Consider the following 27,757-nt stretch of genomic DNA (forward strand, 5'->3'; position numbering starts at 1 on the left):
GGGATTAGAATAAGTAAATTAAAGTAAAATTATATAGATTAAAGTAAATGGCAGAACTAGGATTATTTAAGCATTTGGTAATCCCCCGACCTGCAGCCCCACAACACTTGTGTGCCTATCCTTAGACGCTTCCATTTCCCCTATCTGTAATGTCTGTCTCCCCTCTGGACAGTAAACTCCTTGTTGTCAGGGATCATGACTATAAACTCCATTGTATTACACTTCCCCAGGTGCTTAATGTGGTGCTTCTAGCTTAGTCAAGTGCTTAGTACAGTGCTCTGCACACAGTAAGCGCTCAATAAATACGATTGATGCTTCTCACACACTAAGCTGTCAATAGGTGCCATCAGTTGATTGAACCCAGGCCCTCTGACTCCCAGGCATGTGCTTTTTACACAGGGCCACACTGCTTCAAATTAAAAGATGGGAGTTTGGAAAATAAATAACAAAAATGGTTCACAGTACTTATAACAAAACAATAATAAAAAAACCACAATCACCATGGATTTGATAGCATTATATCCACATGCGCAAAACTGGATGAAAAATGTTTCCCTACTTTTTAGGTCTAGAAGATGAAGCTTTCTTCAAATCTTAACCATTCCAATATTAACCATTCATGAAAGTGTGACACTGTGCAGGTAATTGAAAATCCAAAGGGTTCAGCCCTCACCATTTAAAAACTCATAACATTTCTCTCAAAACCAAGAACTAGATGAGCTGTGTTTAGAATCACCCGAGCACCTGCAAAAAGCCACTTGGGCATCTCTGAGAGTTCTAGTAGCTCCAACAGGTACATTCTTAGACTGCTTTATTCTCTATGAGAATGTGTATATTTTTCTCTCCCCACCCTGTCTCTCTCCCTCTCATGCACTCTCTCACTTTCTCTTTCCTCCCCTCAGGGACTCACTTGATTCTGTCTCATGTAAGATCCAGTTCTTCTACTCTTTTCCAAGGTGAAAACCCACAGCATTCAACCTTAGCCCAACTGATAATGACAAGGGTGTCCTCCTCAGTTCTTTGGGTGATATGACTGACATGCTGTGGTGTCATAATTGCAGAGCAGTGACTCAGTTCAGGGAAAAATATACAAATCAAAGAAAGCTACCAGGTGAGGATTCCCAGGCTGAAGCTTCCTTATGAAATATACGCTACACTTACAAACCCAACCCTGAATTTCCCAAGCTGGCATTGCAAAATAAAAGACTTCGATTTCTTAACCTGTGCAGTATTCAGCATGGTCGTTTGCCTAGGACATTATCACTCACCACACATTCCCATCCCTGGAGAGAGAGTTTTGGCTAGTTTGGAGGCACCTCCTCTTGCATTTGCTGACACAGGTTTTACCCTGCTGGCTGAGCAGTTCTGAGTTTCAGGTCCAGCTGTGTCATCCTGTAGAAACTCCAAGCAGGGTGAAACCTGTTAACAGTTGTTTCTTCAGTCTTGGCAGGCACCGGGCCCTTCCACAGGTAGCTCTTTGTATAGCTCACACAACTGGGAAGCAGTGGGCCTCGGCTCCTGAGCTGCTTTTCCATTAGCACTCCCAGGTTCCGCCTACAAGGTAGGCACACGCAAGGTTTAGTGTGAAGGACGTTTGTTGAAATGCTATAAAGCAGCTGCAAAAATGTCCATTACCTAAACAGGCACTTACTATGTGGAATCTGGTGGGGAAACCAATGATGAACCAGACTTCTAGTATTTATGGTTTTAAATGCTTTCCATATATCCATATGGTGTGGTGGGTATGTTAATTTAGTTCAGACAAGGGTCTTACCATCTAAGAGGGAGAGTGGTATCTTATCCCTATTTTCAGATGCACTCATGGAGACTCAGGTTAAGTGGCTTTCCTGAGGTCACCCAGCAGAGTTGTTCAGAATCCAAGTCTTCTGACTCCAATTCCATGCTCCTCCCACAAAGCTTCACTGCCTCCCATGCTACCTAGGTTGTTTCTCTGGGACAAGTTTGCACTTTTAGGATTCTTTCAAACCCTAAACTGCTACTTGAGTTTGGTAAATTAGCTTCCAGAACTGCCTAACTCAAAACTAGAGGGGAATTGATGTACTTTAATTTGGGTTCTACCTTCCACCTGGGGCTTGCTGAGAGAAAGTCTCCAGGGGAAATATTCCCCCATGCTCGTCTTCATTGTCACAGTCTTCACAGCCAAGTGAAGTCTCCAATTGTGTATTTAGAGCATGCTGATCTCTATGGAATATCTGTCAGATGATCTCGGCTCACTATTTGTTAAATTTGGCTTCTAAAAAGATCTTGGTTTTAGGCTTCAAACTTGGAGGAGAGTGAGGAAGGGGCCTTTTTTGATTATTTGCAAGTGTCCCAAATAATTGGACAGCGTTATAAAAGCATCCCAGCTTAATGTATGCATTACATAGCTGTCAGTGTATGTCAGCTTGACAAAAGGCAAGATGGGGTGGTTTTGTTCACTAGTGAATCTAAGCCTTTATGGCATCGATTTCTACTTAGAAATACCGCCACTTTTCCTTGCTGTTAGATTCATTAGTTGGACAGATACAAATAATTGCAGCGTTTGCTGAATTCCTCAAATTGCTTCAAGTTCTATTCATTTATTCACATGATACCTGTATACTGAATCAAACATTGAATCCAAGTAGCTCCAGATCTCAGCACCCAATTTGAAATCATTCAGTGGATATTGTCAACTATCCCCAGGTTTTTTAATCCTCTAGTTTACAGAACTGCTGATTGATTTCTGCCCCCCACCGCCCCATTTGGAAGAAGCAAGTTTTATAAGACATCTTGCAAGATAAAAAATTGAAATTCCTGTTCCTGTAGTAAACCATCATCCCTGCATTAGGAGTAAGCCTTGGAGGGCTTAAATGTTCAGAAATGAATGGGAAACTAATGTCAGTGCCTGGGCAAGTCTCGCCAGTTTGGCTTGCTAGAGTGTAAACTCTGTATGGGGCGGGGAATGTATGGATTGTGCTGCTGCTAAATTTCCCAAGGGCTTAACACAGTGCTCTGCATTCCATAAATGCCATTATTATTAAAGATAGTAGGGAATGAAGGCCACATCTCAGCTGGACAATCTGATCAGTGCACTTGGCTTTTCCAATCATTTTGGGTGTCCTTTCTGTTAGGGAAATCCTTTTTAGTGGAATGATAGTGAGGAGACTAGAGAACAGGTACCGTGGAATCACCACGGACAGGTCACTAACAAGGGCCCTAGCCAGTTTTCCGGGATGCTATGCTCAGATTGATTTGACATGTTGAGTTTGTAAAGAGGAACCGTCCCGCTGACCACATTCCCAGCAGCCAGCATGAGTGCTGTAGCCAACCACAGTTGCCATCCACTGCCTTGGGAACCATTAACCACCACGGACCGAGTCGTAGCCCAGCCGTCGCCAACTTTTCTTCCTCCATTTCCCCTCCCGTGTTACAGAGAAGGATTTCTTTCCCAAAGTGGAATTTTTAAGCACTCAGTCCTGCCCCAGAGGCTTACTAAAAGCCCCACAAATCAAATTTTACTTTTTTAAGAGAAGAAATGGCAATATATTTGTCTACCGGGCCTAATGTCTTTCATTCCAGGCTGCTGAAGGGAGATCTGACTGCGACACAGTGAAATGCATGCGTACCGGGTGTCGTCTCCTGTCCTTCCTCTGGAAGGCCAGCGGGCCCTTCCATTCAAGTCTTACCAGGCTCAGGTGTTAAACTCTCCTACAGACATCGATTCAGAGAGTTGCCTCCTAGGTAATCACGCGCCGAGGCCGGGGTGAAGTGGAGGAAGACGTGCTTCCGGCGCCTTCAAGTTGAATGGCCACCGTTTCCCTTACGTTTGGCTCACCTCTCTCTCACCTTGTGTGCTCTTGCAGGTGTGGCAGATGAAGAAGCCTTTGCTGAGGAGTGCAGCCGGAGAGGACAAAATGCCCTGCCCTTCCAGCCCTCCAATGTCCGCTCTCTGAAGTCTCAAAGACCTGCTACTCTCCCTAAGCATGCGTATCACTATAATTGTGAGGAGGAGGAGGAGGAGGAGCAGGATAGACCACGGGTCACAAGCAGCTGGGATCCCCCCATTTTCTCAGCAGGTGTGCACAAAGAAATTAAGGTGGAACACCCCAAAGGTGACATGTCCCCTCAACCAAAGAGAAAAAGAGAAACGGAAGATTCCCACTGTTGTTGTGTTCTGACTTGAGCTTGTGGGGTGGCCAGAGCAGACAGGTGCAGGTTGGAGATCCTGCGTTTCATTCTGGGCTCTGTCAACAAGTTATTTAACCTCCCTGTGCCTTACTTTTCTTGTTTCTTATTTTATCTCCCTGCTTCTAAAAAGGGCAGGGTGGGAGCAATATAATTTTTTTGTGAAGCCTATTGTTTTGGATAAGAAGACTACATAATTGCAAAGTGCTGCTTAGGGTTGTGTTTGGGGGGAAAAACAAACCCTCAACTGATGGCTTTTTAGCTGTTAGAACTTTTTTCATACTGTTTGGTCAGTGAACAAATTAAATCGTTTAGGGCACATTTGACAAAGGGGGTCAACAAAGACTACAGCTTGTACATATCAGGAGGTATCGGGGTTGGCTTGTTACTTTCAAATGCATTTTGGCTTACAGTCCTATCCCATCAGAGATAGCAAAGCCTTTTAGTGAAGGATAGTGTTTTTATTTCCTTTTTACCAAATGAGCCGTATGAAAATGTAGTGCGCCAGCCAAGTCTGGAGGTGAGTGGTAATTCCCTCAAGGACTAACCTGCTTGGTTCAAGTGTTTCCCCATGAGCGACAGAATAAGGATGTCTGTGACTAAGCATGAGCATTGGTTTTGATTTTTTTTTTTTAAATCACCTGCCTAATAGACAATAGCCAAATCAGAACAGGTAGGTGGGCTGAGGCCTTGCCCTTTGGTTCCCTTCAGCCTGCCCTTGTTATGGCTACAGGGAGGCCCCACCGGTCAGAGACTCGCTTCTTCTGACATGTGGATTGTAAGGGGAAGGGCCACCCATGGGCCTCACTGGGTATGCCCACCCATAGGGCTTCAAGGGGTTTTGAGCAGATTGAAAAGACCTCTCATAATGCAAAAAGCCGCTTTCAAAATAAGTTAAATCGTACACCTGTTTAGAGGGCATCCATTTCCCCCAAACCTTACCTATTACCTAGGCATTGTTTCCAGAGTATAAGATTGTTTTTTAAATTTTCATCCAAGAAAATCTTCCCTGGACAACTTATTTAAGGAAGCCAATGAAGCTGTCCAGTGTCAGTTTAAGGAAGCAGGCGGTGCTTAGCAAAAATTCCCCAGACATATTGTAAGTCTTCTGTCAGGATTCCTCAGTCCTGGGCACTTGAGAGGAAAGCCTTTACTTTTCCTAAGCAGAAACATGAGCCAGGGGACAACTAACCGAGCAGGGAATCACAAGATGGGACCTATTTCCTGTAGGGCCAGGCTTTGCTTTGTCGACTTGGACGGATCACTCCGTGTTCTTTGACCTAGCAGTAAATGAGACGTTCTTGTGCTCGGCCTCCGCACGTCTCTGAGAAAGGTCGATCCCCTGGGGCAAGTTGGGGTCCGTCCCATCCGTGGATATTTGTGACAACAGGGACCCACTTTAAGGTGGCCCAGCTTCCTCCTGGGCTGGTGTAATGATGGACACAGCCACGACTGGGGGTGTGTGACTGGAACTGGGATTGGGGATGGAGAGTTGCCAGCAAAAGCAGATGGATGATTTAGAGGCACCGAACCTTTCCTGTGTAATTGAATGAAAAATAGAGGGAATTGGACAGCGTGGGTGGATGCACAATGAGTTCCGAATTGAATGGGCTTAGAAAAGTTTTCAATGAAGCGGTGAAGCTGAGTAATTTGGGGAAGAGTGAAGTGGGAGGATAGCGCCTGTGGGAGGGAAAGGCAAACCCACTTAGCAGATGCCGGTTGTCAGTCCTATTTCGGTCCATTGGCAGGCCATATTCTCATCTAAGAAGCTATATCTGGGAGCTTAAGCACTTTCAGTGCAAACAACAGTCAATCTGGAAGCTCCCAAGAATGTGTCAGTTTTTTCCCCCGAGATGTTTGCCTTACGTAAGCTACTCGTGGGCAGGGTTCGTGTCTACTGACTCTATTGACTTGTACTTTCCCAAGCACTTAGTATAGTGCTCTAAGTCAGTAAGTGTTCAGTAAATGCCCTCGACGGATTTGATGCACCAGTTGAAACCAAATCAGCCCCTGGGTCTACCTGCTTGAAGCAATGATTTTTCAGGCACCTTACGGGTTACAACCTGTCTTCAGGGCTTAGAACAATGGTTGGCACATAGTAAACGCTTAACAAATACCATCATTATTATTGGTAAAAGGTCAGATTTTCCCTGAAGCTGGTTATTCGGGAGGTGGTAAAAGAGATGATGAGTAGGTATTTTCCTACACATGTCCTTAAAATAACAGCCCCCCTACCTGAAGACTTCAGCTGCAAAAAAAAAATTTGTCAGTCCTCATGGTTTGTGTTTGCACAGATAAAGGCCAATCTCAGTTGGATACTTGGTTTCTTTCATTTTAGGCCTCCGTATCCACTCTTCTGATATAATCCTCTGCCTGTTTCCATTTGGTCACAGACTGGTGTGAAAATGTGTCTTATTTACTTCCTTTGGAAGGTCTGCCCTAGCACATGAGTCTTGTGGGGCAAGATAACTCTAGCAGTGGAGCCTTCAGTGTGCTAAATTGAAGCCAAGATCAAATTTTGTAGCTTTATTATAAATCCCTGGAAAAGGAGGCATATAATATAAAGTTGACCAAATATTTGCCTTAGAGAGTAGCATCACATGTGGCGAGGCTACAACAATTCAATGACTAATCACTAAACTATTATAACAGCTTGGCTTTCCTACGGTGTATATTTGTACAGATTGTACTTTTCTCTGGTACACTATGCTGAACAAGATTGATTCAGAAGCAATTTAACTCTTCAGGTCTAGCATTTTTATGTGTATTTGAGATGCCGTTGGATGTAGGATACATCCTTACTTTTCTGAAAAATAATTTCACGTTAGAAATTGGGTCATTATCCCCCATATGATTAGTCCTCAGAAGATGGCCATTGTTTCACCTTATATGAGAATATCCAGCATGCACAATTGTAACTCAGTAGTGATTTGAAGGATAAAATTAAATCCTTGATAAGAATGTAATTGTTCCTGGATCAGAGTCTGAGCCGTAGCTTTGTTTCCAATTATTGGAACACACCTATAATGTGATGTAAAGGCAGTAGGATAAAAATGTGATGCAAATTTGACTTACTGGTTTGTTGAATGTACAGTAACATGAAATCTCCTTTATTAATGTTTTAAAATGGACCTGTTTGTTCCAAGGTTGGCATAGGCAGTCCTATTACTCCTCTGCAGTCTTAAAACTTTGACACTTAGGTCACGGGCCTTTGGAATCTGCTTTAGTTTCTGAAACAGAGAGCAACATGAATAATGCTATCATTTGGTATTTATAAATTCTAGAACTACCGTGGGTTTTTCAAGACACCTGCCCTTTCAAAAGCTTATTTCCGTAAGCAATGGGGATAGAGAACGTGGCTGAAATGTTTTCATGTTTAAAAGAATAACTCTGCTGTACGTGCGTGTGCGTATTTGTGTATTCACCTCTTTAGACCAGTGGTCTCACCAGAATGTTTTTCTGCTCAGTAATGGCACCCACTGCATTCAGCATGAAGCTTGTAATACTAACCATTTCTTCATATTTAACTTCATGTTTAGCGTATAACACTTGATGATAATTTTTCCAGTGGAGCTAACTTGTGGTTTCTGTTCGGTAAATTTCTCAGCTGTGTAGTTCATATATGTGTGTAGGGGGGAAACATACCCACAAGAAAGTAGTTCCTTGCAAACAAAATGCAGAAAGGCCAACTTGCAAAGCTAATATCAGACCAATAGTTAGCAAATGACCTAAGTGCACCCAGTTCTCTCCCATGCACCAGAAGTGCCACAAAACAGTTCATCTGACACTGATGGGGCTGGGGATGGGTAGGGAAGGGGGAATCTGAATCCAACAGGCTCAGAGTATTGGACGGGCACCCCTTAATTCCCCCGTGAAGATCTAGCGAAACCACATAGCAGAAATGCAAGATATAGCAGAGTGATTTGTAGGCTGGAGTTGGATTTTTTTTTTCTTCATTATATAGTGAAAGGGGGGATGTGTGCCCAGTCTTTTACATAAGTCTAGTAACATGATGCCATATAAGGAGCAAAGTTATCTTGAGTGGACAGTGGAATGATTAAATGATGTCTTCCGAAACAGGAAGGGGTTACTCTGTGGAGGGTGGCAAACAACTTCCTTCCCCATCTCCATTAAAGTCCAAACAGTGAGCAGATAGGTTGACACTGTAATGGGAGGGATTTTGGTTAGACACTGCGTTCTCTTTCTTCTGGGTTGCACCAGAACAATCACCTGGCCCCTTTTAATCTCAACTCAGTTACTTGAAAAGGAACTCTGGATTTACGTACCCCATGTAGGCATGCTATCCCAATGATTGCCTATATCTTGTTGATGCAGTCCTTTTGAAGATACTATTTCCTTAACCCCTGAATTTCACACCTACCTTCTTGTCCTCCCCTCCTGGTTCTCTCTTAAGGGTGTGAGAGGGAGAAGAAACCTCCAGAGGCATTTCAGAAGGTAGCCCCCGGCCGCCCCACCGTGTTCTTCAAAAAATAAGTCCTGGTTAGACAGAAGGGAGACTTTCCTTACAGCACTGTTAAAACTAGAATAAACTTCTGAGAGAAGTTGTATATCACCTTCTCAATATTTACCTGACTAGAATTGTTTTGGAGTGAAACTGCCTGGTGGCAGGGGGGTGGCCTGGATGACCTTTCATGGTCCTGTCCAGCCCTGGAGTGCTCTGACTGGAAAAAGAAGGCGTGGAAATACATCATTGAAAGACCTGTTTGTTCTCCCTCTCCACCTTCTTCCGCATCAAATCCTGCAGCCAAAAGTGGTTGTGTTGAATAACTTCAGGTGTTGGGGCCAAAACTGACTAGCTCAGGCAAGAGATATTTGAAACTTAAAGGGCCCTTCCATTTTTACAGTGTATCTTGCATGTTACCAGGAATGAGGCAGCATCTTGGAGGAAGAGAACAGAGATGACCCTATAAGGTCAAATGCTTCCAAACTTACAAGGCTGCATCTCATCCCTAGTACAGAAGCAGCTGTTTGCTGGGTGAGGCCATCAAAACACCATTTCCCAGATTTTCCTCACATCCTCCCTCTCTCCTCTGCCCCTCAACTGGTCACCCCCCTTTCACCCAGCCTAATGGAGAAGATACTGTATTCGCAGAGCCATTGGAGAGCCATTGGGTTCCTTCCGATCTGCTTCCTGTGATGGGAAATAAACAGTGACAAATCATTGTTTCTTAGGAGTGGGAGGCAGTATAATGGGACTGGGAGTCAGGAGACCTGGAGTCCCAGCTCTGCCACTTGTGTGCTGGATGACCTCGGGCAAGTCACCTAACTTCTCTGTCCCTAAGTTTTCTCATCTGTAAAATTAATCAATCACTGGTAGCTACTGAGTGCTTACTATGTGCAGAGCACTGTAGTAAACACTTAAAATGGTGAAAAAAATACGTGCTTCTCTTCAACTTAGACCTTGGGCTCCCATGTAGGCAGGGACTTTGACCTGATTCTCTTGTACTTGCTCTATGTTTTAACATAGTGCTTGGTACATGGTAAGTGCTTAACAAGTACCATTATTATTATAATTATTATAATAGTTTTATCAACTTGTTTTGAGCATCCCTCAGTGGCGTATGTTATTTCCAACCAGTTAAGTTGATACTTCTCCAACTATGTTGTGTCTAAAACATGTAGTAAGAACTATGTTAGGGAAGTGTATGTTCTGATCAGTATTGTGGCAGTGTGCAAATTCTCTCTGTCATGGCAACTGTTTTGTTGCTGCACCAGGCTGATGGCAGGTTGCTGGGAGCTGCAGATTGACCCCTACAATGGAATTTATAATGTTTTGTATTGTTCCTCATTTTTGGATGAGGAAGAGACAGCATGGCCTAGCAGGCCTGACAGTCAGAAGGACATGGGTTCTATTATTGGCTCTTCCGAATGTCTGCTGTGTGACAACAGGCAAGTCACTTAACTTTTCTGTGCCTCAGTTCATGTGTAAAAATGGGGATTAAGACTGTGAGCCCCATGTGGGACAGGGACTGTGTCCAAACTAATTTGCTTGTATCCACTCTAGTACTGTGTTTGGCACATAGAAAGTCTTAACAAATGCTATTATTATTATTATTATTTCAGCCCAAGCAGAGGTGAGGACAGGTGGAGGTGAGGGGAGGGACAACAGCAGGCGGAGCGGTAGGAACTGTGAATTGGCACAGGGGTGGCAGGAGCCAGAGGTGGCCGGCTGGAGGCTGATGAAGTTAGGGTTCGGCTGGCCTACCTTTCACCTGGTGCGATTGTGCCATGAGGACCAACCCTTTCTCAAAGATTGCAGATCATGAACTCGCTGGAAAACCTAGTCACTTTTAACCCCAAGTCAAAAAGTCATTCTCCTTTCAGAAGGTTAGCTCCTTGTGGGCGGGGAATGTGTTGTGTTCTCTCCCAAGTGTGCCGTGCACACAGTAAGTGCTCAATAAATACTGTTGATTGGTTTCCCAGGTAATCTGCCCTGGGTGAGGAGCAAGGCTCTGAAAAGTTAGAAATTCCCAGAATATTCAACGAAAGACCATAGCCTGAACTCGGCTATGTTACTTTGGTTTGCCTGTTATCCACCACCTTCCCTTCCCCATTCTTCCTGGGTCAGATTAAAGGTTCCAGTTGGCCCTCACTTCCTCCTTCTTCTCTTCCTCCTTCCTGCCTTCCCCTCCTGAGTGCCCAAGGGACCTGACATTTCCCTTCCCCAAACTGCAGATGCCATTTTTAGCCCAATAACTGCTCCAGCAGATACCGGGGTTGGGTGATGCTGTGTGGATGGGGTAGGGGCTCCCTTTAACAAGCACAGTTTCTGTGCCTCTCCCTCCCCCCACCCCTTTGTATGGCCACACCATTTTTAAGCCTCCCCTTCCACCTAGTGCCTATAGTGCCCTATTCCATCTTTAGAAAATGACGGGCAAGTGAAGCTGAAAATGTTGAGTTGCAGTAGGGTCTTTTTTCACCACCTGGGGCAACTGGCCAGTTGGTGCTCTCCCATGGAAAAAACTTGGCCAGAGGCCGCTGCTGCTGCAGCTGCTACTTTAAAGTCATTGGCCTGCTCCCTCTCTTTCTCAACCATGACCGACCTTTCCAGAGAATTTACCACTGGCTGCGATATCTTTGATTCAGTGAATTCAGTTTTCCGAGTCTTCAGAGAGACTGTTCACTCTCCTCTGCACACTTTTGTTCCACGTGAGGAGATGACTGCTGCTTCCGGAAAACCTAGGAAGGGTATAGTAGTGTGACTTGTCCTAAGGGTTGCAAAATCAGAACGGTGAAGAGAGGGAAGATGTAAGGTGATCTTTAGAAAACTTACGTTCATTATTTCCATTCTGTGTTCAGGTCAATTGAGGGAGATGGTTGAGATAGAGAGATTAGAGATAAGTTTGTATTTTGCAAGTTGCCTCATTTCTGTGGGAAAGTAAAAAAAAAAAATCAAATTTTAATTTCCTTTTGTGTGACTTGCCAAAGACACTTGCCCATAAAACTCTGTCTTCAGGAAAATTTGTCTCAAAGGAAAATTTCAGCAGGAAAACCAGCCCAATCAGGGCCCTGGATCGGGATTTATTCCACCAAGGAAATTCCACGTTATTCCAGGTTTCCTCCATTCTTGATGCTTGGATTCCTTTTGACTTAACTGGGGTTTCGGTAAGTGCAGGGCCAGAGACAGATGGTGGCTCTTGGGGCTCTAGACTTCACTCTTGCTCTTAGCCATGGTTGTTCTAACTTGAAGGGCCTAGGAGTGGGTGTGAAGTTCCTCTTGTTCAGGATTACCTCATGTCCACCCTCCATCTATGCTTGCCCTCTCCGCACCTCTCCCAGGTTCATCCCAGTTGTGCAGCAGTGTGGAGAGCCTACTCAAGTGACTGTCCCAGACCCCACACACTGTTGGGGACACAGACAGGACTACCTACTGCATTGGATGGTCACTACTGTTGCTCTGAAGTCTTTATTTGGGAGGATGCTGTCCCTTTTTCTTTCATTTTCTAAGTAGCTTTTCCATTATTTCAAATCCCACTCACTCTCACTGTAAATAGTCCATTCAGGCACCTTTCCCCGACATTTTATCTGAAGGTTAATTCCACTCACCGCTACTTTGCTCCCAATACCAGCTGGGCTTTTCTAGCCTTTTGGTGGTCATGATTTCATTTTTAAATCACAGCTAAAGAAAATGGCTAGGACGCATCGCGTACTGTCACTGGGGCCATGTAGGGTGAGGATCCAAAGGAGTTCCAATTTTCTGACTTTATTCAGTGCTCCTGCCTAGAAAGAAAAAAAGGCCACTTGAGGATTAGAGGTAGATTAAGCAAACAATTGTCCTAGTGTATAAAAATGTAATTGAATCTGGCTGAAAAAATGGGGCCATGTTTACCTGCAAAGGGGCAAAATCGTTTTTTGGTTTTAATGTGACAAAAATGAGTCAGCCTGGAGAAGATGTGCCATTTACTATTTCAATTTACCATCTCATTGTTTTGAGACATACACAATCATAACCTATTGGGCTTCCAGAGACATACGTAAATGGCTATTTAAACTGCTGAGCCTTGATGGGAATCATCAGTGTCTATAACTTGATGTTATTTATAAATTTTGTCCATGCTCTTAGACTTGGATGATTAATCATGTTCTAGGCATGTTCTCTATTTAACTCTGTGTGTCAGGGAACATTATTACTCAAAGTAATACTTTTGGGGCACTTTTGCTCATTTTGCTTTATTACTGGAATTTAGAAGAAACTGTGTGGATTTTCCCACCTCACAATTTTTGCTTAGCTTCAGACTTATTTAATAAGAATCAGTACTGTTCTCCACAGGGATGCTCCCAAGGACCCCAACTAAGGGTGTGAAAGGAGAAAGGCCCAGTTGTGGTGTTATGGAATAAACTGGCAGAAACTGTGTTGTTTCTCAGGAAAGTTTTTAGGCTGTATTTGGGGTAAGTATAGGGGGAAAGGGCATAGTAAGCTCCATTTATGTAACAATTCTAACAATTCTTTTCCAAAGTGTTTTCATCTAATTTGTCTCCCCATCATCCCTCTTATGCCCATTTTTATTGAGACAGAAATGGGTCCAGGAAGGTTGTGACTTGCTCAAGGTCACTTGCAGCATGAGAAGCAGCGTGGCTCAGTGGAAAAGAGCCCGGGCTTTGGAGTCAGATCATGGGTTCAAATCCCAGCTCTGCCAGTTGTCAGCTGTGTGACTTTGGGCCAGTCACTTCACTTCTCTGTGCCTCAGTTCCCTCATCTGTAAAATGGGGATGAAGACTGTGAGCCCCCTGTGGGACAACCTGATCACCTTGTAACCTTCCCAGCACTTAGAACAGTGCTTTGCACATAGTAAGTGCTTAATAAATGCCATCATTATTATTATTGCAGAATAGGACTAGAATCCCAATCAATAGTATTTATTGAGCACTTACCCTGGGGAGAGTACAATAAAGTAGACACAATCCCTTCTGTCTCCTGACTTCTAACATAAACTAATTTTTTCCTGTAAAATGTTGTTTTAATAATAATAATAATAATATTTATTAAGCGCTTACCATGTGCCAAGCACTGTTCTAAGTGCTGGGGAGGTTACAAGGAGAGCAGATTGTCCCACGGAGGGCTCACAGTCTTAATCCCCATTTTACAGATGAGGGAACTGAAGCACAGAGAAGTTAAGTGACTTGCCCAAAGTCACACAGCTGACAATTGGTGGAGCTGGGATTTGAACCCATGACCTCAGACTCCAAAGCCTGTGCTCTTTCTACTGAGCCACGACCACTTTGAATTGGAATGGTGGGGGTGGGGAGAAGAGACTTTTTTTTTTTCTATGTGCCCTTCTGATGACATGAATAAAAATCCACTTTGTACTTGCCAAATTCCAAACATGGTCTTGCTAGCTATAGAAAGCCATTCCAGAATGACTTATTTTGATATGGCATTTACAAAAAAAAATTTAAATTATCCATCAAACCACATTTCTGTATACCCTGATATCTAGCCAGGTTTTATTAAAAGAACATGAGTAGTTGAGGGGCCGCTTCTTTCCCACCTAAAAACAAGTTGTCCGACCTCGTTCTTGCCAGAAATACAAACGTGGAGTGAAATCAATTTAGATTTGCACTATGCTCAGCTGTTTCAATGTTAAAATCCAAGTGGCCTGTCAGCTGTATCAACCTCAGCTGATGTTTTCCCACCACCCTCAGAAACATGGGATTGTGCTGCAATTGCCTCACTGCAGCTCTTCAACTATCTCCTTTTTCATTTTTCTTTTTCCAAAAGTCTCTAGGCATATCACCATTTTGTGAATGGAATGGTTTCTAGACTGTGAGCCCACTGTTGGGTAGGGACTGTCTCAATATGTTGCCAACTTGTACTTCCCAAGCGCTTAGTACAGTGCTCTGCACACAGTAAGCGCTCAATAAATACAACCGATTGATTGATTGAAGCCCTATCAAAAGCTCAGTATTTTCATTATGTTGTTGAAAGGACAATACGGGGCATGTCTTTCATTCGGTCGTATTGAGCTCTTACTGGGTGCAGAGCACGGTACTAAGCGCTTAGCACTGTACTAAGTCCTTGAAGTGACCGAAAAGTTTGATATCGGAGCAAAAGTCCTTGAATTGACTGAAAAGTTTGATATCAGGGCGAAAGCATTTGCCAGGGAATTGAAATTCAGAGTGAGACTTAGAGACATTGGGCTGCATACCATTGGATGATACTGTTTCTGTAGATTGGTCTGTGTGTCCATGTTTCCGTGTGAACTGTGTGGCCCAAGTCATGGTCCTTCTGGACCTTGGAGCTAGGAAAGAAGTTCTGGTGCTTGGCTCTTGTCCTCATGGGAGGAGCCCCTGCCACCACCTTCTGTCCTTTCTTCCTTAAGGTGACCAGGTAGCCTGGTTTAGGTGGGACCTCAAACTTTACTGCTGACCCGTATTACTGCTCTTACCAGCACCCGGTCCCAGCACATCCCTCCCCACTTGCCTTTCTTCTTTCTCCCAGGAGAAGAAGATGGGTAGGACGCTGAAGGATCTGAGGTTTAGAGGAGGCAAACCTAGCTACGGGCAGTGCTTTGTATGTCTACTGCTGGCTCGCCTTCTGGGTGAACTTGGGAAAGTCACTTTATTATGTGCCTCAATTTCCTCATCTGTAAAATGAGGATTCAACACCTGTTCTCCCTCCTATTTAGAGTGTGAGCCCCGAATTGGGACTATGTCGAGACTGATTATCTTGTATCTACCCCACTCTTAGTACAATGCTGGGCAAATGCAACTATTATTATTACTGGTTCATGACCCAGCGGGATCCTCACACTCCTGCAAGCAAAAAGGAAAGAAAGCCCATAGTTTAGGTTCTTAGGCAGCCTGGGTTTTCCAAGATTGGAGACATGCCTTGTTGTTTGACACAGTTCCAGAGTTGGCTTTAGAGTGAATGTTGTGCTGTTTCTTTTAGTTCAGCCAACTATTCGTATTGAAAATAATTCACTGGGTTTTTTTAGAATTAGCAGGAAGCAGGTGGAAGGGGAGCACATAATCTCATGACTAGTTAGCTTTTTTCCTTTGTAGCTTTAGTATATTCTGTGCTTTTGAGGCATTTTATCCCATACTGGGAAGGCTTGTTTGGTGACCATCAAGAAATTCAAATTTAGATCCATTTCTCCTGATGCCTAAATTAAGGCTCTGGCCCATGTGTTGAGCCTGATTGTCCTGTCGTTCCCCACTGACTCAACATGGCAGAATGGCTGCCGGATTGGAGCCAGGGTTATTTCAAGCCCTTCTGAACAAGCCTTCAGAGGATGCACTCGGCCTTCTGTGTGCGTCTGTGCATCTGCCACAAAATGAGGGAATCCGTCCACTCTCGAGATTGTTAGAGAGTCTGTCTTGTTTCAGTCACACCCACAGGGAAGAACAGGTCCAACAGACAGATGACTTGAGGGGCCGCCTCTCGATGGAGGATATCCCTGGAGCCACGAGGATGGGCCCAGTGGGTGATTATTAATTACCAATGATTAATAACTGTGGTATTAGTTATTTGTGCCTGGTTCCTCTACAGAGGGGATCTTGTCCCATGGCCAAGCACAGCTTGGACTCAGAGTTGACCATGTGTGACCAGTGAGCCTCAAATCCCATCACAAACTGGGGACACTGATGAACTTAGGTTGCTAGGTAGGTTGTTGAGAATACCTTGATGTGTGAGAGGAGTGGGAACAGGGGAAAGGATAGTAGAGGGGAAAGGATCGTGCTAAAGGGAAGGCTGTGGGCTACATTTTAGCTCACCTGCAGGACGTGGAATGAGTGCAAAGATGACCACCAGCCTAGCTGAGGAACTGCCCTCCCTGAGCAGTGAGGGTGTACATCTGTCAATCAGTAATGGCTTCTGTTGATTGGTGGGGCAGGTACACCTGTACTCTACAAGGGTCTCGCGTCTGTGGGGGCAAATGGGAGAAATGTCAGGAATGACTTCAGATGTGGTCCGTCTTTCCAGGAATCTAAGGTTTGCAGCATGCTGTTTGTATATCTATTGTGTATTTTTTTTTACCTAGTAGGTACACACATGAAAACTGAAGTCAGATTTTAGGGCATCATCAGGGGCGAGGGGAAACGTTCAGAGCCAAATGATGTGTGTCTTCTAAAGAGAAATGCAGTTATTCTCTACAGTGTTTTACAAGCCTTGTTTCTTTAGGACACAAAGAAGGTGGCAAGAGGAAGAAGCAGAAGCAGAGGGAGGAGCAGAAGAAGAAGAAGTCAACGAAGGGGAATCACTAAAATGGACTTAGATTCACTAAAACCTCTGAAAAAGTTGCACCATTCGTTCATATATTTGAGCACAATTGCAGGGGTGTGTGTGTGTGTGTGTCTGTGTTGTTTTGATTGTACACATTGCTCGACAGGTAAATGGTACTTTTGTCTTTAATACCTTACTAAAATTGCACTATTCCCCATTTTTAGCAGTGCTGGAGGGAAATTTGGACAGTGGAGGGTCAGGGTGCTTATATCCAGAATCAGCTAAATTGATGAGACTGTGGTTAGGAATGTAGTTTGTGTTGAGGATCGCCCCCTGAACCTACTCCCCAGTAGTCATGCTTTCCTTTAAAACATAATTAAGGAATCTGTCTTTTAAAGGGATGCATTCAGCTATCTTACAATCTGCTGAAGATATTTATAGTATTGCAAGTTCAAACCATAATGCAACAAGTACAGACTGTTCACTTGCCTACTATCTCACTGTTTTTCTTATTTAAGGCAGAACACTTGGGTTCTTATGGCTACAACTAAACCTATTGATAATTTAAATAAGTCCATCAGAAAGGTACGGTCTCTGGCATTTTAAGGTTACTAGCTCTGATTCAAGGCTCCTCTCCTGTCTTGTGGTGCATGGGAATCTCCCAAGGAGTTATTCTTCAGAAAAATCATTCCTGATGTTCTGTAGAATTAAAAAAAAACAACTCCATTACCAAAAGATGAAAATTCTCCTTTGAAATTCTATGTTTTTAACTGAGTTCCCCCCCCCCCCCTTTTTTTTTTTGGAATGTCAAGTTTCTTTTTGGCCAAGCGTAGGATTCCACAGGCTAAATTATTTTGGGCAGAACAGCAGTCCTGGCTGTTAGCAGCTACTATTTGTGATTAGCCAGTGAGGAAAAAGTTAGATGAGTGTGTGCATGACTCATCACATACACCAAAGAAAATTTTTTTGCACACATTTTCTGCATTGTTTTAATAATTTCTCTTGAATGTGGCAAAATTACCTTGTAGCTTCCTGTAATTGCTTCATTTGCATGAGATATCGCTTCTTAACCTTTCATTTCTGTTGAGCATTTAGCTGAATCCCCATTTTGCCTTAACTTGTTTACTGCATGTTTTCCTTGTTGGTGAATTACTCTTTCCTAATATAATAAGACTTTGTTGGTCATATAGCTTTCGTTCTTATTGTCCTTTAGAAATATAATATGGTTAAAGCATTCTGATATGAAAGAAATGTCAATACCTTAAATCTAGTAGTGCTTGGAGTCCAAACAACTTAGCAAAATACTGTTCTTCAGCATCAGTAATGTAGCAATGCCCAGATTTGGAAGAAAAAATTCATGTAAACTCTGCTCTTCTCAAATGACTGCTAGAACAAGCACGCACGTAGTATTAAGAGTGTTTTGGGTACCTAGACTGTGGATTAGTATTGAATGCTTTATTGTGGAAAACTGTCATCTTCTGTGAGTGTTGGCCATGTCCTGCAGAACTGGATTGCAAAATTCAGTAGTTTGGGTTTTTTTTTTTCCTCTTTGGTTTGTCACATGATCGCCACTGAATTGTGCAGTGTTACTAATATTAAAAAAATAAATGTAGTTTTCCTTCTCCCTTGTTCATTTTTAGGCCTTAGGCAGCCTTGGCTTGACTTAAAGGTGTCAGAGGTAAAACAAAGCATTTTTGCTGGGGCCAAAAAAACTGCAATTCTCAGTGGGCTCTGAGGATTGGAGGTCCAAGGTTTTTCCAGGTTGTGGTGCAGGACCATAGCAGCATTCAGATGGAGCGATGTGCTCTGGGACCCTCGCAGTGGCAGGAATCCCCAACACTGTTCTCTTCCTGCATTCCTTGCACTGGAGAAGGAAGGGCTGGGCTTTCCTGGAGCAGCTTAGAGCATTGTGAGCCGATTAGAACCCCCTGCAGCCCTCACTCAGGGTTTGGGGGCATCGAAGCGGTGGAAGAACTGGGATTTTTCTTTGTTTGCCTCCCCCACCACTGCCCTCCAGTCCTTAATCAGGATTCACTGACATCATGCTGGAACTCTTATATCCACTATAGCAAGACCAGTCTCATAAGTAATGAGCTACTCGGAGGGGAAGTCATCACATCATCCACTCTTACATGCTGGGTGATAGGAGGGGACAGTGTGAGGCATGATGTGGTTGTGGGAGCAGAAGGGGAGGAGAGACATGTCCAATTAGCAAGATTCCCACTCCCTTGGAGCAAAGTACCTCACCTGACTTGGTTTTCTCTCCACAGAAAAGCACCTTCTGATTGGGTGGTTCATTTCAGGTTCACCAGCATCCCATCATTTAGACTGGGTTTCTGTTGAATAGTCAAAGTGTCATTTCATTTGAATAACTCAGCTCCTCATCATATCCCATTTTCCTCAGGCCCAGGTGGGCATTAAACTGCATTGCTGACCTGAGCGATGATAATATGTTGCCTCATCAAATTATTCCAGATCCTTGTTGATACAGCTTTCGAGTGGCTTCTGGTTGCTTCAGTTTATCTTAGGGTGGCAAACTGTGTGACCTTCAAACAGCAAGGTGAAGATGTGACCACTCCAGGGAAGAGCCGACGTTTGCTTTCTCCGTTGTTTTCACAAGATCTCTGTTAGGCCGCAGCTCAGCACTGCTTATAGTGGAAGAAGGCCCGTCCTCTGGGTCCTGAACTCTTCTGGTAGGCAGAAAGTGGAACCCTCTAAGCCCAGCCATGGCCTAAGAGGTGCCTGGTGTAGGGGAGCAGTCTTGTAGAGAGAGGGAGGGAGGCTGGTGGATTGACTCATCCCTCCAGCCCCAAATGCTGCTCCAGTCCTGAGTGGAGGTCCGAGTTGGGATGAGCCCAGGGCCTTTCCTCCAGGTCAGAACAGACTTTAGGACTCACGGTCAGTTTAAAGACAGGATCACCGGGAGGCTGGGTTGGCTGGACCTAGTCCACAAGCTTTACCATTTCTTAGGATTCCAGCCCTTCCCTCAAAGCAAGATGAGAGACCATGACATTCCCAGGGGCTTTTGTTCCAGATTTGGCAGTTGCATGCACACAGAATCATTCTTCCTTTCCGCAGTATGATCCGTTGTTATCTTTCCATTTTAGCCATCTGCTTAGGTGCAGAAGTAATCGCCCTCACAACGGTGAAGCTCAGCTGCTCTCCTTTTATATCAAGTGCCTTTTCATCCTCCCATCTCCTGTTTTCTTCCAAGGGCCCTTTTTCTAGTTCACCTCCTCCTCACCCACTTTTTCACCAGGTAAGCCTCTCTTTGAGACCTAATCTCAGCTCTCCTATGGGTCCTCATTTCTCCTCATTTACCAACTGGTCTATTATCTACTTTCCATTGCCTTCCCCCTAGCCCCCTGCCCCCCAAAGAACTGACTTGACCTTGTTCTATTTTTAATGAATAGCAACCCTACACGAGGTACTTGTAGAGGTGTTCTCAGGTGCAGGTGTTTTTCATGACAGAAATTTTAAACTGGCTCCCTAGATCAGTTGTCCCAGTGTGTTACCTGGAGCTTGCAGGATTCTTTCTAATTCAGGGGACGGTCTTAATCAGCGACTGCTGGTGGAGAGGGTTGAAGAACTCCAGCGTGGATGTCAAGGGGCTGGAAATACTCCCAAGAATAAAAATCCCCAAACCACGGGATGAAAACTGAAATGGAAGGCAGGCTGGGGGGAGGAGGGGTGAGATTTATTTATCTGCCAAACATGAACTGCAGATAGGAAACTCTGGAGTCGACTGGTTTGGATGATGGTCCGGGCCAATGCTTTAACATATTCTCTCTGATTCTGGGATTTCTTCTCTTGCTCTGGGGAAAGCCCACTCTGCTGCCCAGAAGTATCCACTCTGCACTCCCGAGAGAGCTGGGAAGCTCAGTACCTGTTTTCTTCCAACACTTTGTGTCTAGGGTTCACCAGTAACCTTAGACCCAAGAATCCTCCTACGCATGGCTGATCCTGTTCCTCTAATGCAACAAGCTTTCAGGTATGTGAAATGCTCAGGGCCAAACCGATCTCACCACCCAGATGAGGTTTTTGGTTAAAGGCAGGGGATGTTCAGCTTCCATTTCTAGACCAGAGTGGGACCCGGTGGGGAAGGGAGAGGAGAGGGAGTAACTGAGCTTCATTCAAGATCAATCAATCATATTTACTGAGCACTTTGTGCAGAGCATTGTTCAAAGTCCTGACGGTACATTATAACAGTAGGTAGACACATTCCCAGTGATCTGGGCCTTGGACTGTGGTAAGTACTGAGAAGCAGCGTGGCTCAATGGAAAGAGCACGGGCTTGGGAGTCAGAGGTCATGGGTTCAAATCCCACTCCGCCAGTTGTCAGCTGTGTGACTGTGAGCAAGTTACTTAACTTCTCTGTGCCTCAGTTACCTCATCTGTAAAATGGGGATTAAGACTGTGAGCCCCACGTGGGACAACCTGATCACCTTATATCCTCCCCATCGCTTAGAACAGTGCTTTGCACATAGTGCTTAACAAATGCCATTATATATATATATATATATATATATATAAAAGTACTGGGTTATTTTTAGCCTTCACCCTGTATTCTGGGTCCAGGGTGAAGAGGAAGGCTCTAGGCTACCTGATACTCACTTCTCCAAGGAGTCCTACTATTTTTGTCCTCCTGCCCCTACTGAAGCCAGCTTTTGAGGTGCTCAAAATACTCTTTAAGATGCCCCACTCCCCCTCCACCTACCATAAGAGCCCTTGCATTCAAGATCACTTTGCGGGACTTTGAGCCAATGTGTTCATTAGTTTACTTAGATAAGGTAAGAGCCTTGAAGAGTATTCAGAACCGGGGTAGGGGTGTGTGGGAGTGAGGGGTTGGGGGCGGGTGGGGAGGGAGCGGCTTGTATAAATGGCGTATTCACATGTCAGTCACCATGCTCCATAAATTGATCAATAGCATCGTTCTCCACACCCTTGAAATTCGTGGGGGCCTTGAGAGTTGGCTACCGAGTCCAAGTCCTGCTGGGATCCTGTCAGAGCAGGATGTGGAGGAAAAACACCTCAAATATCCTTGTGGGGAATAGCACTGCTAATCACACATCATTTCCCCTACCTAATACATGCAAGTAGTTACTGATTTGCTCACCCAAGCCGAGAAGACTTGATCACCCTTTTCTTCCGGGACTGGTCTCTCCAGTCTATGGCATGTCTCCACCTGGCATTTTTCTCTGCTGTAGAGTAATTCCAGTAACCACACAAATATGTTTTTTCCTCTCGGGGAAAAGAGGAAGAAGAGTTGATATTTAATGGACTGAAACTGGAGTGGGACCATCTCAACTGCAGATTCTCACTCAAGCAGAGCGAGCAATCAATGATATTTATTTTTTATTTTTTTTTAATGATATTTGTTAAGTGCTTACTATGTGCCAGGCACTCTACTAAGTACTGGGGTAGATACAAGCTAATCAAGTTGGATGTAGTCCATGTCCCACATGGGGCTCACAGACTTAACCCATTTTAATAATAATAATTATGGTATTTAAGTGCTTACTATGAGTGAGGCACTGTACTAACCGCTGCAGTGGATACAAGCTAATTGGGTTGGACACAGTCCCTGCCCCATGTGGAGCTCACAGTCTCAATCTCCACTTTACAGATGAGGTAACTGAGGCACAGAGAAGGTAAGTGACTTGCCCAGGGTCACACAACAGACAAGTGGGAGACAGGATTAGAACCCTGGTCTCGACTCTCAGGCCCGTGCTCTATCCACTATGCTGTGCTCCTTTGCTTTGAGTGCTTACTGTGTGCAGAGCACTGAACTAAGCTCTTAGGAGAGTGCAACAGAGTCAGTGGAAATGTTCCCTGCCCACAAGGAGCTCACAATCTAGAGTTAATTTATTAACTAGCATCGACCCCAGTGACTAGAACAATGCATAACAAATGCCATAATAGTACTTGTTATTATTTTTATTAGAATTCCAAGGGCCTTGAACCACCCAGCACCATCTAAGTGATCTAAGTGGATAAGAAGCTGAGACTCCTCCCCTGATAGACCTTGGGAAGAAATCTCTGCAATAGCTGCACCCTGCCTGGAGCACTGCTTTTATTTACCACTGCTCCCTCCAGTAGTCGAGACTGGTGGAGTACTGAAAACTCTCAAAGTGTGACCCTGTGAGGGGAGCACCTATGTAAATATCTGTAATTTATTTATATTAATGTCTCTGTCCCTGTTTAGACTGTAAGTTCACTGTAGGTAGGGAACGTGTCTACCACCTCTGTTATCTTCTACTTTACAAGCGCTTAGTACAGCGCTCTGCACACAGTAAGCGCTCAATAAATACGACTGATTCATTTACGGGGTCTGATGAGAGCAACATGACTGAACAGAGAAACCAGTAGGGAGAGATCATCTCAATCTGCCATCTCAGCCGGGGACAGCATACCCAGCAGAGGTAAGGAAGGGCGCCCTGAGGCCTGGCTGATTAAAAATCCTAACAGAAACAAGGTCAACTTCCAAGGCCTTTGGCCCAATTTAACGTTAAAATGTATTCCACTTAGCTCATTAGAGGCAGGGAATGTGTCTACCAACTCTGTTGTACTCTCCCAAATGCTTAGTACAGTCCTCTGCACACAGTAAGTGCTCAAGAAACATGATCGATGGATTCTTTTGTTACTTGACATCCCCCAAATTAAGTAAGGCTACCCTGGGTGGTTCCAAAAATGGTGTCCACTCTGAGGGAACTTCACAGAGTCTCCATTCCCACCAGGTTTCTACATGTGGCAAGGGCCAGTGCCCATTTGTGAGTTTGCATTCTTTTAGGTTTTCACCTACCCCAGGGTACCCCGATGTCAACATGGTGTCTTCTCTGACAGGACTTCAGCCTTCACCACTTGTAAGTAAAGGAGGTTCCTGAGAGAATGTGAGAAGAGCAGGTGATCCAGACTTGAACCAAGAGGGACACCCACAGTGGGAGGGAGTGGAAGACGATCTAGCAATGGAAACCCAAAGAGCATCCCAAAAGCTAGGACGGGAACCAGGAGGGTACTATGTCCAGGAAGTGTCAAGGAGGAGGGGACAGTCAACAAAATCAAAAACAGAGACAGCAAAGGTGACAGCTGCCCAAAGTCCAACCTGCCATAACTTAATTGCCTAGGTTGGTCTAGGTTTTTGCCTGCTGGGAAGCAGATCTACCTGGCATGTGGCACTTGGAGATGGGGAGACTGGTTCACTTGGAGCCAAGATGTAGTGCAGCTAGGAGGCAAAGAACCAGAGGCATGCAGCAGTGATAGGCTATATAAGGAATGGCTAGCCCGTGGACACTTATCCCATGCAAAGAGTGCACTCAGCGCTCAATAAACCAATAGTATTTATGATGTGCTTCCACTGTGCAGACCACTCTACTAAGAACTTGGGGAAGAATAACAGGATACAGTAGTTTATGAGATTAAATGTTTAAAATCTGATTTAGATTAAAATACTGGCTTTCCTACAGCGCAGTTTCTTTGGCACTGCTTTCTGTGAGGCAGTTTGGAGTCTTTGATCCCTCTGAGTTTCCTGTTCTCCCCTAGCCTGGCTTCAGTGTACCCACAGGCCTGTGGGTCTTCAGAGGTTTGCACTGCTTGACTCTTTCCCCACTCCCAGCCCTACAGAGGTGCTTTCATTCCTGCAGAGCCTGTCTTATTACTGTCTTCTGTCACTTTAGACTGCATCAACCTAAGTTAGAAGCTCCCCTTGCCTGACTTTTGCATATATTAAGCTTCTGTAGGAGTTGTATGGAGGCATTTCCTCAACTGGATAGGGAGAAAATGAGTAGTTTAAATGAGTTATTTTTGACGTGACTGTGATCTGTTAATGGTACCATAAAACAGATATGGGGTAGTCAGTTAAGCAAGAACTGATCACAGGCTTCAAGGCGCTACATTTATGCTTTCCAACTTAACTCTTGTTGCACTGCACTCCAGCTCACACTCTTCATTCCTCCCAAGCTAAACTCACTGCGCTTCATTCATGTCTTTCTCCAGCCTCCTAACCCTTCCTCCCACCTGGAATGCTCCCTCATTTCAAATCTACCAAACCACAGCTCTCCCCATTTTCAAAGTCCCCTTAAATTCCCACCTCCTCTTCCTCAAACAGGGAATTCTCAGGAACCCTATTATCTTCTTCAGAGCCGCCCTTAGTCACCTGATTTATCTACCCCATCCTCAAAGGGATCCCTCACTTCAGTTCGTTCTTTGCTAGTGGCCTGTCTTGTCCTAGCCCACAGGACAACCTCATGCCTCTTGTTCCATTACCTGTGACTGCCAAGCTACATAGGGGCCCCAACTTTGTACTCTCTGACATCCAGAGACTAATGGAAAGGTATAAAATGCAGGGGATTCCCAGCTTTGCGCTTTAGTGACTCACTGAAACACCCTGGGAATTTTGCACACCCAACTAAGAGATGGAGGGCGTGTGGGTTAAAAAAAAAAAATTCCTTCCATTGCTCTTGGAGATGCCTTAAAAGGAATCCCAACAGTTCTCTTGACTCATATTCTGAAACTGCATCCAGCCTTTCTTGTACTAACCCGAGTGCTTAGCATGTACTAAATGCTGAACAAATAGCACAATTTATCATTTGCAGAATCCTGGGTAACTTGCTATTGTTGTTCAATATTTATTGAGCCTCTTTTAAATGTTGGCCCCAAATTGTCTCCCTCAACGTGTCTCACGGCAAAACCCCCCACACCCTTACCCCACAGTTGCCTACACTTATTTGTGATACTTTTAGGGACAATTGGAGATTCTATTTCTTTGTGTTCTGGGAGTGGTTTTATTTTTTTTTCTATTTTTCAATCAGAAAATCTCTCTGGGACTGAAGTTATACTCCGGACATAATGGTGAGTGGGGGAAATGTAAAGAAAAGCAGGGGGACCTACACGGGGGGCATTTCCTCAGGCCTCATTGTCTGTCCATTCAGTCCCATGGCTGGCCCAGGGGCAGACCCTCGGAAGGGAGGACTTACACACCGCACACATTGTAAATCCCATAGAACAAGGGCTGGAGAGGGCGCTGAATAATGGCAGGGAACAATGAAAGGTCTGACAACAGTCAATCTATCATGGCTTAATCCCATAGCTGGTGTCCCTGGTTTTTATAGGTTTTCGCTTGATCAACAGCATCCATTTTAGTCTGTGAACAAACGGAATTCAGTTTTTATGGCATAAAAATTATTGTTTCTCTGACTGGCTGCCATTACCGGTTGACACCGACTGGCAGAAAACTGTGAATCTTCCCATTATTAAGAAAGTAAATTTGATTTATGAAAGGAGCAGGCAATAGCCTCCTGAGTCTTCAAATTATAGAGCCAGGCGTGCCAAAATAAGGGCCGTTCCTCAAGGAGCAAGAATGGTGGCACTGTGTGCTACCCTGAAGAACGGGGATTCTTCTTGGCCTGGCTGGGTTCACACCCAGAAAGTAGGGCGGAGGTAGAGAGGAGGAGGGAGGGGAGGGAAAGGAAGATACGAATGAAAACCTTGTTCTTTTGACCTGCCCATAAAACCCTGGAATTTCCCTGGGCCTGAGGCTGACAGGGTGGGGCTCCCACTCCACTCCTACTGCAGCATCTGAGCCTTGCCCTGAGGGACTGAGGCATCACCACCTTTGCCTGCTCACTCTGTCTTCTCTGACCCTTCACTTAACCCCATGTGTGCCCGCATGGCAAGCCTGCAGAGTGGGAAGCAATAAGCAGAGAGAGCAAAAGGCCATGAAAGCCTGGTTGAGACAGAAAACAGTCAGAGGTGAGTTATGCAAGAGGAGCTAGGAGCAGCATGAGGGAAGACCACAACCTGATCATTTCTGCCTTTTCTGGACCAAACCCTTAAAAGAACTTCCCTGCTATATGGGGTGAAGAGTCATGGGCGGTTATGGGATCTTCTCCCGCAAGAGGCCAGTGCAAGGATTGATCCTCATCTGCTGAGATAGTTTAGGTGTGGTTCAGTCTAAAGGCAGGGGACTGGACCAGATGACCTCAATTGTTCGTGTGTATGTGTTTCTCCTCTCCATTTCCAAGCACCATCCACCAGCCATTTTCATTACTGCAGGTTAGAGCTTGACTTTCATTAAATAAACCATTCTGCCCTCGGTTGCCTAAAGCAAAGCAGGGTGATGAAAATCATAGTAGTAATAATTAAAAAAAAAGTTTGCATTCTCACTCACCAACAGCATGTAAGCACATTGTCCTTTCTCTTTTTCCTGGCCGTGCCCACTCTCCCGGCTGCCTGCCGTTCTTCAGCTGAGCTGTCTGCACGGGAGTAGACTAAAACGCATTCTTACCTCCGCTGAGGCTGAGTGCTCCTCTCCTCGGCCGGGACTTCCTGCTCTGCCACTTGAGTGGGGGACCCTGCGGCCAACAAGGCGGAACAAGAGGTTTGAAAAAAAGCCACCCCGCCCGCCTTTGTTGGCAACTGCCCAACTGCAACGTCAGCACAGGGCATGGGTGAAGCAAGTCGGTACAGAGGACTCAGTTCCTCGGAAGGCAGACTATTCTGTCTGCCCCACTTCCCAGCATGTCCTTCTCACTTCCTGATGGTGGAGCCAAGCTGATGCCCTGAACTCACCAATTTTCCATTGATAAATATCTCATTGCTTCCAGTTGGCAAGAACCTCTCCCCTCCCCTGCCCTTGGAGATCAGTGCTCTGAATCCACTTGGCTGTCAACCCCTTCTCTCCACCCTTCGGTTACCCAAGGGCCAGGTCTGGGAGTTTCTCTGTCAAACTGGCGTGAAACCTGTCTACAGAAGGAGCCAGGTCACCCCCTGGTATTCTGTGCCATCAGAGCACGAAGGGAAGTGGAGTCCCTGGCATTAATTAATCCACAATATTTGCTCTTTGGATACAGGCAGTTGGATCATTCTGGTCCCCAAGTGACGGTTTGGTTTATCAAGTGAATTGGATAGGTGC

General features: G+C 44.9%; 1 protein-coding gene and 1 long non-coding RNA gene across 3 annotated transcripts in view; one reads left to right on the plus strand and one right to left on the minus strand.

Moving 5' to 3' along the window:
- The window catches only part of DNAJB6 (DnaJ heat shock protein family (Hsp40) member B6), an 82,021-nt gene extending 63,550 nt beyond the window's left edge, over positions 1 to 18,471 (plus strand). The window contains exons 9-11 of one of the 2 annotated variants that reach the window (XM_038755987.1): positions 3,846 to 4,058; positions 7,452 to 7,500; positions 16,808 to 18,471. In XM_038755987.1, coding sequence (XP_038611915.1) covers positions 3,846 to 4,058; positions 7,452 to 7,500; positions 16,808 to 16,901 — 356 coding nt within the window. In that variant the 3' untranslated portion in view covers positions 16,902 to 18,471. The remainder of the gene's footprint in view (positions 1 to 3,845; positions 4,059 to 7,451; positions 7,501 to 16,807) is intronic. The other variant, XM_038755985.1, reaches the window with a different exon arrangement.
- LOC119936398 lies at positions 11,267 to 27,167 on the minus strand. Its single transcript, XR_005453731.1, has 5 exons — positions 27,014 to 27,167; positions 16,402 to 16,550; positions 12,339 to 12,408; positions 11,462 to 11,556; positions 11,267 to 11,367 (listed from the first exon to the last, which is right to left on the minus strand). It is a non-coding gene; the product is annotated as an uncharacterized LOC119936398 (long non-coding RNA).
- Between the last annotated feature and the right edge of the window lie 590 nt (positions 27,168 to 27,757).

The sequence above is a fragment of the Tachyglossus aculeatus genome, chromosome 13, assembly GCF_015852505.1.
Source record: "Tachyglossus aculeatus isolate mTacAcu1 chromosome 13, mTacAcu1.pri, whole genome shotgun sequence".
NCBI classification, from domain to species: Eukaryota; Metazoa; Chordata; class Mammalia; order Monotremata; family Tachyglossidae; genus Tachyglossus; species Tachyglossus aculeatus.